General features: G+C 34.5%; 1 protein-coding gene across 1 annotated transcript in view; it reads right to left on the reverse strand.

Moving 5' to 3' along the window:
- LRP1B (LDL receptor related protein 1B) overlaps positions 1-12,940 on the reverse strand; it is a 470,805-nt gene that overhangs the window by 111,123 nt on the left and 346,742 nt on the right. Inside the window, exons 53-57 of the mRNA XM_027815297.2 lie at positions 12,067-12,254; positions 10,477-10,660; positions 8,349-8,434; positions 4,719-4,841; positions 976-1,157 (exon numbers count right to left, since the gene is read on the reverse strand). Coding sequence (XP_027671098.2) covers positions 976-1,157; positions 4,719-4,841; positions 8,349-8,434; positions 10,477-10,660; positions 12,067-12,254 — 763 coding nt within the window. The remainder of the gene's footprint in view (positions 1-975; positions 1,158-4,718; positions 4,842-8,348; positions 8,435-10,476; positions 10,661-12,066; positions 12,255-12,940) is intronic.

Here is a 12,940-nt window from a genome sequence, read left to right on the forward strand (position 1 = left end):
AGGTTGAATTTCTCAAGGACATCAATTTTATGGGAAAAATTATAATATTTTGTAAGTATTATAAAACTGTGACAAAAATTGTTCATGGTTCCTACAGCTCTCACACCAATCAAGAAATCAAAAATGGCAGTGGTGCTCAAAACTGCACTCAGAACACCAGCACAGATTTATATTAATTAATATGCCATGCAACGATTAATAAAATTATCAATTAAAGGTACCAGTTAACAAGATACTTTAACTAGGCAGTTCTCACTTCTTATCATTGTTGCAATTATTTTTTTTAAGAATATTGATAATTTCAAATATCTGAAAACTAAAGCTAGAAACTAAGTCTCCTAAAATAGATCTCTTCTATCCTAATAATTAATCACTCCAGTTATTAGACTTGTGTGAAAATTAAAACTTTAATTTTAAAGAGTAAATCAGGTAATTGCTTTCTTCCAATTATGGGGGACTAAACATTTTCACTCTTTGATTCACATACACAAAGTATCAGTAAAAAGTCTTCAAAAACGTGGTAGATGAATAGCCTAAATGATTCTGGATACTATGAAACACAGAATAGAGCTCTAACGAGACAGATTGCTTCCTTGAATAACTGAAACAAAACATAAGAATTGTCTTCTACACAACATGAAATTTGTTATGTAGTAACACATTTCTTAAAAAAAAAGATAGGGATGTTTCTTGAAATATCTGCTTTCCTCCTACCAACAGAAAATATCTACAGAGTAGCAAATATAACAAAACATGGTTTAGTACCTGCATTCATCTTTCTATTATACCAATTTTGTATGAAATGATGATATAGTAAGCATTGGTAATGCATTTTAGACTACTGATAACCAGCGTTGCTGAAAGTCAAATAATAAAAAGCTAATTCGTACGTCCTATCTTCTATTTTTATAAAAAAAATATTTGACTATAAAATTAGCACTAAACATGAATTAATGCAAAATGGCTGCTTCATACCCAGCTTGAGGATCTAAGGACAGATCTCTAGGAAACTTCACTCTTTGGCTCACAAGGACGGTAGGGTATAAACCATTGAGTTTTGACACCTCAATAATTCTCTTTTCAGTATCAGACCAATAGAGATTCTTCCCAATCCAATCCACAGCCAGTGCATTGGGAACAGCTGTATTGTGGACTACCTACAAAAGCAGAAATAATATAAATTACTCATCTAAATACTGGGAAAAGGAACAACAATTCAAGATTTACTACTACCAGAATATTGAGAGGTTGAATATGTGATACAGTGACATATAGCAAGTGAAATATAGATATTATTCCCTGTTAAGCACTGACACTTCTGAAAGTCATGACAATTCTTAAGTAACTGAGGCAATGAGACACTTTCCTTATAGTACGGGAGAATGGAGAATAACACGATGTAGTAAATATCAAATTTCCAACTGTCCTGCACTATGCACTAACTTTAAGGATTTTCTCTTTCATTTTTCATCTGAAGTTTCTAATTTTCCTATTGTCTTAATAATAATAATAATAATAATAAAAAACCACGAAAAAAGAAAAACTTTCTTCTCTTTACTGTTTTATTTATTTCTCACAGAGCCAAATGGAGATGAGGCTTCTCTTCTCATAGCGTGCCTTCGAACACACATCTGCTTATTAGCTCACCATTTCTCTTCCCAGCCTACATCAGCATATATTTCCTTTTAATATCACACTAGTACTGTATGTCATCATGACAGATAAGACCATAAGGGCACTCGACTCAGGCAAAGAGAAAAAGATTACCTAGTTGGAAAGTAAATACTGTACTTTTTTTTCCAACACTTGTGTGGCAGAAGAAAGAGGAACTTTCTAAGAATTAGTTCAATTTCAAAAGGACTACATTAATAAGGAATCAAGAGACAGAAGCAATTTAGTAACCTATGGGAAAGCCTACGCTCTACTGACTGGATTGTGTTATTCTCAAGGTTCTTGATGACTTGAGTAATTCTGAGACTTGAACAAATGCCTTCAGATATACATGCTTACAAATCTCATCATGATTGTATCTCAGTCTTGCTTGGCTGGGAGTACTTCGCATTAAGTGTTGAGTGACATTTGAATGTTCCCAATCATTAGAGTCCAGCTTCTTTTAGGCTTAAAAATTCTATTCCTGATTAGGTCTGTGCAACTAGAACTTAAGAAAAAAAAATCAGAGCTTGGAATACTTGAAAATATTTGAGATTTCCTAAGTACTAATAACGGGTTTATTATTGAAGTGTACATTCTAATTCATTGTCATCTTCACCACTAAAAACGCGTGCAATAGAGTATAAACTTTACACGTAAACCTGATTATGTATAACTGAATGTGTTAGTTTTAATTTTATTTACCATTTGAAGACACCAAAAAGCCTTCAAGATAAGAAGGGATACTGTGAGATACTTTAAACCAATTTTATAGTTATGAATATGTAAAAGCACCCTTTCAGGTTATTACATTATTTATCATCTTATAAAATCTTTTTAAAATTAAATCCAGGCATGCACAGATTTTTTTAATATGAATAAAATACTTCATTTTCTAATACCTTAGCACAACCAGCTTTACTATTTTATAAATGGGTAATTGCAGCAACCACTGCACTTTAATGGGACATTTCTGTAGAAATGGACAGCTCTGCAAACTTAGTGGTTTAGCTACACTACCTAGAAGCATCAACCAAAATAATTAGTCTCTTTTCTGACGACTTTTACTGTGGAGAGTCACTTCAAGCTTATTCCAGTCAGTGAGATCACCAGTGTGACATTTAATGTACCCGTTCTAGCTTACTACAGCATTTTCCAGTAACATATCTCATTCTAATCTACAATACTACACATAAAACACTGTGTTAATGTTTGAACATATTTATGTGAAAAAGTTGCTTCAATTGTATAAATATCTCCTCCATGATCAGATGCAGAAGAAAAATGAGATGCCATCAGGTTTCCCAGAGCAAGAAAGCTAAAACTGTTGTGCTGAAAAGATGGTATCTTCTAAAAGGGAAATCCTAGAGTAATACATCAAACAATATTATTTACGCTAATAGTATATTTATTTGTAGTAAATAGTAAAACAAGAAGTATGATGGAAATAAAATAAGAAATTCATAATTCAAGGGAAAAGGCTCACTACCAAAAAACCTCTCCTTCATGACAAAAAAATTTAAAATATTTAAAGAGGTTTGCTGGGAAATTAATTATTTTTAACCTCAATTATTATATATGTGCTGTGGTAATCTATTAAAATCTACGTTAAAGAGAGAAAGTTTTCATTTGGCACTGGATAAAAGATTACTGATAGAATATCAGACAGCTACAATATGTAATTCCTGATAAATTTTTGCACATATTTTTAGCTTGCAGAGGCCAAATCTTGGCCAAGTTTTTCAGTGAAAAAAAAACCAGATCGTCTTATAAAAATTCAATGCACTTATTTTCACAATTTGTATTTGAATTTGGCATCGCATTTGAATAAAATCATCATCAAGATGGCAGTCATTCTGTAAATTGCAAAATATTAATGAAGGAAAAAAGAAATATCTTCCAACCTAATTTTCTTCTCATCCTAGTTCAAGCTTCTGAAACCTTTCCTTAAAAAATAAAATTATTGTTACATCATTAGAAAGTAATAGGAGTTTTTGGTACCCTCCGTCCTCTTGGCAATTACAGCTTTTTGACTGTTAAAAATTCTTTTTTTTTTTTTTTCTTGAAATAGTTAGGATTAGAAAGAAAAAGTCTGGGGTCATCCCCAGTCCTGGAAACATCTCTTAAAATAACAAAATACAGATTAATCTAGAATGAACAAGATGCTGAACAGGATGCTTTATAAAATATTTAAAGGCAATAATTATGATTCAAGGGTTTAATGAATTTTTGAACCCCACACTTGCCTGTTTCCTATTTTTTGCAGGAAAAGTCTTCACAGGGACTCACTAGAATTTTTGAGTACATGCTGGATTTTAGTTTTACCCCAGTGGAAACAGAATACTACAACTTATGCTCGCCGACTTTTTTTTTTATGTTCTAAGAACTATTATTTTCATGCGAAGGATATGAATAAAGTTCACTGATGCCAGTCAGTTTCAAACCTTAACCTTCTAAAAGACTAAAGTCGGTGTGCACTAAGGATATGTCAGTCCATGTAGTAAACCGCAAATGAAATATAGAAAAATTTTCTCTCTGCATAATTTACTGGTGTAACATGAGGGAACAAAATTCACAGGCTGTTACCACCTATTTTCTCCATGTTTAAAAAGGTCAGATGGAAGAGAATAAGCAAAGAAGAATTCCTTACGGCTTAGCATGCATTCTGGAAAAATGTTCACAGAAGTCAACAAATGTGCTTAATAGTGGATTTTTTAACTTATTCACAAAAATTTTATAGGAAGAAATAATATGTCAGTGTATTTACACAGCTTACACTTAATTATACCTCTTTTTAATTTGGTGTCCTGTAAACCACACTGAACTACAAATTCACTCAATTGTCCATTAAGTCATAAGGAATTTAGATCATAAATACAGTCCTTCTAGCCCCTATCTCTACTTCAAATATGATAAAAATGCAATGAAATATTACTAGGGTTTGCTAGCTCATGATGTGTTTGCATGCATATACTAAAAATTCACAATCTGGGTTAAAAGCATGAAGAAGCATTTCCCAACACTCAAAAAATGTAGTTCTAGTAGTGACATTATTAATCCCCAAATACCTTGATGTCGCTTCCGTTTAAACACATTCTGTTTATGCGACTGCCATTTGGTCTGCTGGAATCAATCCAATAGATGAACTCTTCTCTATAGTCAAAGTCTATTGCAATCACATTGTTCAACCCCTAAAAACAGAAGGAAAAAAAAAGTCTGTTTATTCAAATGTTATAATACAAACTGTTGGATAGCATTCAGAATGCAAACTACATGGCATATAATATTCAAAATGCTTTATTTACTGAGTGAATATTTTTGAAATACTCTCATTTTCCCATACGTTACTTGTAAACAATCAGAAGATAAAAATTGTAACAGAAAAATATGGTGACAAAGAACTGTCTCACTTCAAAAATGCAGATGGCATATGAAACTAAATGAAGCTTCTGCATTTTTCCTTCCGATTATTAAAAAGAACTTTAGCACTAAATACTTTAAATTTTACTCAGTTTCTCTGTTAATCACTATCTTTGAAATTACTTTGGCAAATGAGATGACATTGACTTTATAACAATAAACTCAGAAATCGCATAACATTTCTTATCTTTATTTAATGAAAACATTTCATTATTATTTACTCAGGAATTCAAAACCTAGATGTTCTAAAAAGCATTAATTTTAATTCCCGAATAAGGAGGTTTTAAATTCTTAGATGCTATGTCATAGGCACTGTGTACAGATAGATATGTGCATACACACACAGAGGTAGTATATACATCAAGTGTGAAAGTTAGAGATCCAGCAGGCATCTGGAAGATTCCTACGGCTCTAATTACTAGGCCAATACATTATAAGCAAGAGTGGTGATGATATCTGTGGTATTCCTACAGGCTGGAAAGAGCAGTCATATAATAACAGCTTTTAATTCCAAATGGCAGATAAGAAAGAAAGGGTATTGCATTCAGATGATGACTCTTATTTTCCTTATCTGAGACTAAGAAAGCCTTGCCCCATAATCTGCTTAGCATTCTGATATGTAGCGAAATCACAATTATTCTTAATATACAAGAATGTTGTTATCAATCAAAGATGGAGCAGAAATGGTAAAAAGAACAGCCGCAGTCTGTACTCCTTTTCAAACCGCAAGAGCAGTTAAGTCCCTTATCAGCCCAATGACATTCTACTCTCAGGTAGATCAGCAACCTCCCTCATTAATGTAATTCACAGTTGTAGAGGGGATGTACTGGACTAGTCAACTCTAAAACAAACTAACAACAACAATATTTAATTGTACAGAAAGTGATGCTCGGCTTATCTGCCAACTACTACACTGTAATACTGCAAATTATCTTTTGACAAAAATGTAGAGGAAAAGAGTGATTAGGCTGCACAAACCATCATTAAGGAAAGCCCAAACCAATACAGTGTTAGAGGACCACTCTGATTTTCAAATATCACATACCCACGCACACAGTGTTTTAACAAAACCTACTGCAGCTCTGCCAGTTGTAACTGTGCTGCAAAACGCTTCTCCTGCCTCTTTCTACTACTAGTATAACGCATCTACAGATAAAACCCCAACCCAAATTCTTAACAAAGGAGATAACAGGTTATCGAATAGAAAAGGCTATCACAAATTTATATCATTCCAGAAATCAAAGTCAGTAATTTGTGAAAAATCAGCCTTATATCCATATTCTGCAATGCTGTAAAAGTTTCTTAAGTATTCAGACTAATAAAGAGGACTGACTGTCTGGTTTTAAGTGTCTTATTTTGGGTCAGTTCCAGTATTTATCAGAACATGAAGTGCAGGGAAAATTATCTCTGTACCCCTGCAACAAGGTCTAGGTCCAGGCACTAGATCTCCTCTTCACAATTTACAAGTCACTTTTGAGTCCTCCTAGCATAATTCTTTGTCTTTTCTCATGTAATCTGCTTTCAGAAGGAATTAGGGAAACCTTGAAACAGCATCAACTGCATTAGTCCGTCATCTCAAACCTGCAGTTTTGTTTCTTCCTGTTAGACATGGCACACTGTAGCCTAGGTACTCCAATTAAAAAACTAAAGTAGGTAGATATCACAGATAATGAGGAGGATTCCCTCTACCTACTCTGCCTGTGGAAACCCAAAGGATTTTGATGACTCGGACTGAAGGAAATGGAAGGCAAAGAATGTACATGAGAATTCAAACAGTTGTACTGGTTATGTATATGCGAAGAAAAAAAAAAAAAAAAAAGCACCACCAGGGGAAGAAGCTGGCGTGTAACAACTCAAGAGATTGAACGAGCTCCTACTTTCAGCTCCTTTACTCCGAGTTTATATGAACAGCTGTTAAAATGGCAAAGCACAGATCAAATAAACAAAGAAGGGTGGGTTAGCTTCTTTGCCAGAACAGCTCTGGTATCTGCCTTCACCTGGTAGATGTCTAAGAGCGAGCTGATCCATTGTAACATTACAAGGACAAAAAGATGTCCTTATGAGGAAGACAGCCCACCTGTTCTGCTGGTATGGCTCCCTCTCCTGCTTTCAAATCTGGATGCTTTTAAAAACGTCATATTAGTAGGGTCAAAGGCCAATAGGTTCAATAGCAGAGGTATTTATTAGACTAGTGAATTAATGTGATAGGGAAAACACAGATTCTCTTCAGTGGCTGGAGCTACACGGTCTGTAACTTACTGAAGAGAAGTCCATTAAATCCAAGATTGATGAAGCTCTGAGACAATCTGTCAGCACCAACCATAAAGAAAATTTACTGTTGCTCCCCCCTTTTCACAGGCTGCTATTAATAGATATACCAGCAAAAGAGGAGAGAGGCAGTGAAATGTAAATGAGAGGTAGTCAGAAGAATTTCAAAGAACAGACTTTAACATAATGCTTGCTATGCTTAAATAAAGCCAATGTTTAATGCAAGATGGTTAATTTTGTAATTACTGCTGTGAAGACCTGAGCACCTCTCTTGTGACATTAAGATGCACAGCTTACTGACACAAGAAGTCACAAAAAGCCTGACAGTATTGACAGCCAGTAACTGATTTTCTAGTCTTTCTACAATTGATTAATTAGTACCCAAGGAAATAATGTTTTTATGAAAACATATTTTGGAACTCTAATCTGTGGTAAGTAACTACACTTAGGTGAAGCATAGAAGCAGAGCAGAAACCACTAAAAATGACAGCTCTGTATTTACTGGGTGACTTTCTCTTTCTGTAGTTTTTTTCACATAAGTTATTTTTCTCCTTTTATGGTAATTTAGAGTAATTCTTTAAAAAAATAGATTTAGCCAATGATAGAACTTCATGTACTGTAATACCATAAATCTTGGAATCGTCTGTCTAAATATAAAAAATAGATTTGGATTATGACAGTAAGTAGCCCAAATAATACACGGCCAAACAGATTTTTTGAGTTTTCTTTTGAAAGCTGAAATTGTGCAAAACATGTTGCAATGGAAGAAGATCACAAATAACATAATTTTTTTAGTACATCAGAATGACTGACGAAACAACTGCCTGAGCTTTAATCATGTCAAATTCAGGTAAAATAGTAAATTTAAAATATTATAAAAACTCTGAAGATACTGCAGTTGTTCTATGGTGCATACAATGCCAATTGTAGGATGATGTTTCTGTCAGCTGCACACTTTGAAAAGAATAAAAGTATTGAGATAAACTTAGAGCATGGTACTATGGTTATACCTGTTTCAACAAAGTGTAGTTGGATCCATCAGTGCTAATTTTTCTTATTTCATGATGATCAGCCAGAATTAAGAAAGGTTCCTCATCTAAACCCCGGGAGAAAGAATATATTAGACTAGCTTTTACGTTAATTTATGGAAAATCAGGAATACAATGCTGAAATACAGATGGTTTGAAAAATAAATGTTACATGCTCTGATCAATGTTATGGATGAAAGAAATATTTAAAACATTCAAATGTTCCAAGAAAGATCAATGATGCAGTATAAAAATGAACAAAGCAATCAATTAGTATATCTTTCAATGTAATTTAATTTTTTTGCCTTTGTAATATGGGAACCATTCTGTACTTTTTTCCTAATTTAATGTCAGAGATTAAATTTGAAATATATTTCATACCACTTGTTTTAATTTCAACATTCACTTTCACGTTATCACCAAGACTGTAATTTGTTACGGTGGCAAATGAAGCATGTTTTGACCATTGCTTTTTGAGATTTCAGTACTCAGAACAGTAAAGACATAAAGAAACAGCTATCTGGACAAACCTTGATTGCTAGTTCTGAAGTGAAGCTAGATTCAGCTTTTTTTACACCTGTTCTTTCAGTTTATAAAAAAAAAAAATCCTTCAGATGATGCTCAATTATAGAATCACTTTAAAACATCTCTGACACTGACATACATAATAGTAAAAAAAAACCCAAATAAATAATTTTAGCTCTATTAATAGAGACCTCAGCTAAAATAATAAAAAAAGCAACCCACTAGTAATAATTAAAAATGTATTAAAGGCTTGTATGTACTGCTCACACATTCTGGCATGTAATGTGGTGTCCAGCCTACTCTGCTCTTGTACTGAATACACTGCACCACCTTGCTTGCATTTTATCTTCAACTCTCAAGACATTCTCCAGTTTTTAATGCTCCGAGGCATCCCCCTCAGCACTGTTAGTGGTCTGTGGAGACGGGCTGTAGCTCTCTGCTCAGTTGTACAGAGTTCAAGGCAATTTATGCAAGAAATCAGCATCTGGCCAAACATTCACATGCTGGCACCTCCTTGCAGCACAACCATCCTTGCCACAGCACAAACAGCTTTGTCAAGATCACTTTTGAAGTTTGATGTATTACAACTCTGAAAAACTGTACTACGATGTGTTCCAGCTCCCCTTCTCCTCTGAGTGATCTATGGCTTCTAAATGTATGAGGGGCTTTAGTAGTAAAGCAAAAAAACAGATTCTGTTTTTTCTGCCCCCTCCTGTGTTTCCGCTGATTCCTCAGGGAAGGGCCTGAAACAGGAATATGAGGCAGCCAGAGGATCCAGTCTTTTTATCATTTAGAAAGAAAACAGAAGTTTCTTGATATTTCAAAACAAAACACAATCAAACGTTGTGTAAGACTGGAAAAAGGGAGGAGTCTGCTCAAGCCAAAGATTGCCTGCACTATGAAGGAGATCCAGCAGAACACAGTAATGGGGTTTTGTTTCTTGCCTGTTGACATTTTGCTCTTCCTTTCACTGATCCAGTGAATCCCACTCACTGAAGCACATAAAAACATCAGTGGCACAGGCAGAAGGGTGAGGAAATAACCACATTTCTTATATATCTTGATATATATATATATATATATATATATATATATGTATCTGTGTATTACATATAAGACTGGAGGATTCCATATGCTATAGGAATAATAGATTTTGCAATTTCTATTATTTTTTCCTGTTCCTCTTTTTCATACCAGGAAGTTTATAAGTACATTCTCATATTCTAAAGTTGATGAAACACTTATCATAAGCATTATATTACAATGTGACTCAGAAGCAGAATTAAATGATGTATTTTAACTTTCCTAATATATTTTCTAATAGTTACTAATTCAAACTTTCATAATCCAGTAACCATTCATTAAAAATTATTTGAGCACAATACATACTAAAAATAAAACTTATTACATTCAGTCATTGAATCACATTCCTATTGCTTATTGAGGTAGTGTGCTTCAAAGTCATTCTTGTTTATCTTGCACAAAAGGGTAACACAGACCATGGGGCTAAGGTATTTCACAGTATTATTTTGGATATAGTTATTTTGGATAAAACTGTGGATTAAAACAACAAAGAAAGTCACACCTGAAAGGGATTTGCAGCCATTTAGGTTATCAGGCTGTATCTCATACCCATCTGCACACAAGCACTTGTAGGTTCCGTATGTATTGATGCATTGCTGGCTACAGGGAAACCCAGACGTACATTCATCAATATCTATACATGTTTTGCCATCATCCTTCAGCAGGAATCCAGGCCAGCATTTGCACTGGGAAAGAAAAACAAACACATTCATTTTGAATTACTTATTGATTCTATTTCTTATCTTACATACTTTCTTCTGAATACGTCAGTGACAAACTTCTCGATGCAGTCTCAGTTTTTTCAAGCAACGTTATAATTACATTGTTCTTTATACTGTTTACAGGCAGACATATGTACATTTCTTTTCGGCTATTGCTGGTGTGATCCTAAGCACCAATCCCTCCCAAATAACCCTGTAGGATGAGTAATTGTTCTTTCTTCTTTAACTGAAGAAAACCACACCTTTTCAAATATATGGAAAGGATTCTTGCATGAAAATAATGATGGATGGACTCTTCGGAGTCCTTTATTTTCAGCTGCTTTTTTGGTAAAGATATACAGTTGTTAGGGTTTTTTTCTTGAAGCGTAACATATAGTGTTCTGTGTAACACAGTAATGTGAATGAGAATTCTTGAAGCTGATTTTTATTGAGGTCTGATGATCACTGTGGCAAGCCTATCATATGCAACGTGAATGATGCAAAATACAGCTGGGTAGAATTTTGAAACAGGAGCATAGTTTCACCAGTGGAAAACTGTGTGCCATGTTCCCTCCTTTAGTCTCTGTATTACTCTCTGCAGAAGCCTATGACGTGCTTTTTCTACAGTGATGCTGCTTCAGCAAGGTTTTTGCTGCACCCAACCTTGTCTCCAGCTCTCTAGTCAGTGGCCTCCTGACTAGGACACCTTTAGAGCTAAGCTATGTTGGACAGATATTACACAGTTCTCAGCAGGTCAATATCATATTAAAAAAAATTAAGTGTATGGGGGTGCAGTCAGGGTTACTTTAGGGCTAAAACACCCCCCCCCCCCCCAAAAAAAAAATAATCTCTTCTATTCTCAGCTTCTATTTACAGGTCAGAGGCTAGGGTTTCCATAATACCCAAAAAGTATTCCTCTCGATGACTCAAGGCCAAAGAGAAGATTCAGGTCATTCAGGAAACACTACCACATTCAGACAGCAGTTTCATTTTGCAACAAAGACAATTATACTTCATTTAAATATTTCTGTAAGTCTCTCTGACTTGGAAGAAAAATCGGAGAAAACAGCTACTCCTGTTATTCACTCCTACAAGTTTTCCTTTTTCACAACTGATTTTCAGCAGTCTGCATACAGCAGTATGATTTCTTGTGTTTAAATCATTGTATGTGCCTTTCCATAGACTTGAAGTCTCCATTATACCAGGTTTTTTTTTTTTTACATAATTGGCAATTATTTGCTTACTGGAAATAAAAATTTGAATATTCTATGGCAGGTAAGCTACTACATTACAAGGAAGTACAACACAGTGGAGTTTTATTATAATCATGCAGTAGTTAAGAAACAATTAAGAATTTGCATTATAGTACACCACATTTTGTAATTATTCACCTTGTATCCAACAGGAAGATCCTGACAGTCTTGAGAACAGCCGCTAACTTTCTTACTGAGACATTCATTAACGTGGCAGCTTTTCTCATCAGATCCATCACTACAGTCTTCTTTCTTATCACAAACATCACTTTGAGGAATACACTCACCATTTTTGCACATAAAAAAAGAGCTGTTACATGACTGCTCTGGAAAACAAAAAAGAGAACACTGCTTGGTGTGGTCTATTAGTATTTGGGATGCACCTACTCATCAATCAGCTGCAATGTGTGCACGTGAGATGAAACAATTGTGTAAAAATTGAACATTCATTTCTTACTGAAAGGATTGTAATCCTTTTTACTTCTCAGCATCTTCAAAATGTATTCCTGTTCTGGAAAACATGTGGATACTTCAAGTTATTACTCCTTTCTACACATTTGTTTTGATATAATTGAGAATCCTCTACCTCTGCACAAAATATTGTTAGTTCTACAGTTTACAAACCTTAAAAAGCATGGCTTCTCTCCCCTGTGGATGCTGAGGTGTTCAGTAACATGACTGACTGAATTCTGATGCAGCCTTTGTCTGAGGACACACATAAATGTTCATTCCAGGTTCTTCAAATCAGAATCAGAACACTTAAATGTAAGGCAGGTACGTTGCCTTACCTCAAAGCAGATGTGTGATTTTCATCAAAACTTGTATAAAGGACTGGGCTACTGTGCAATAAAGTTCTAAGATCTAGTCAGAATCTAGATCCCATTTGGTGTTCCAGAAAGGCAGAGAATAGAGTATCACATGCACATCAGGATTCACCTACCTCTCAAAACCCAGTCAGACCTTGGCAAACTTGTCCATGTAGCACAATATATCAATAAAAACAATCTCATTT

The sequence above is a fragment of the Falco cherrug genome, chromosome 8 (genome assembly GCF_023634085.1).
Source record: "Falco cherrug isolate bFalChe1 chromosome 8, bFalChe1.pri, whole genome shotgun sequence".
In the NCBI taxonomy this organism is placed as follows: domain Eukaryota; kingdom Metazoa; phylum Chordata; class Aves; order Falconiformes; family Falconidae; genus Falco; species Falco cherrug.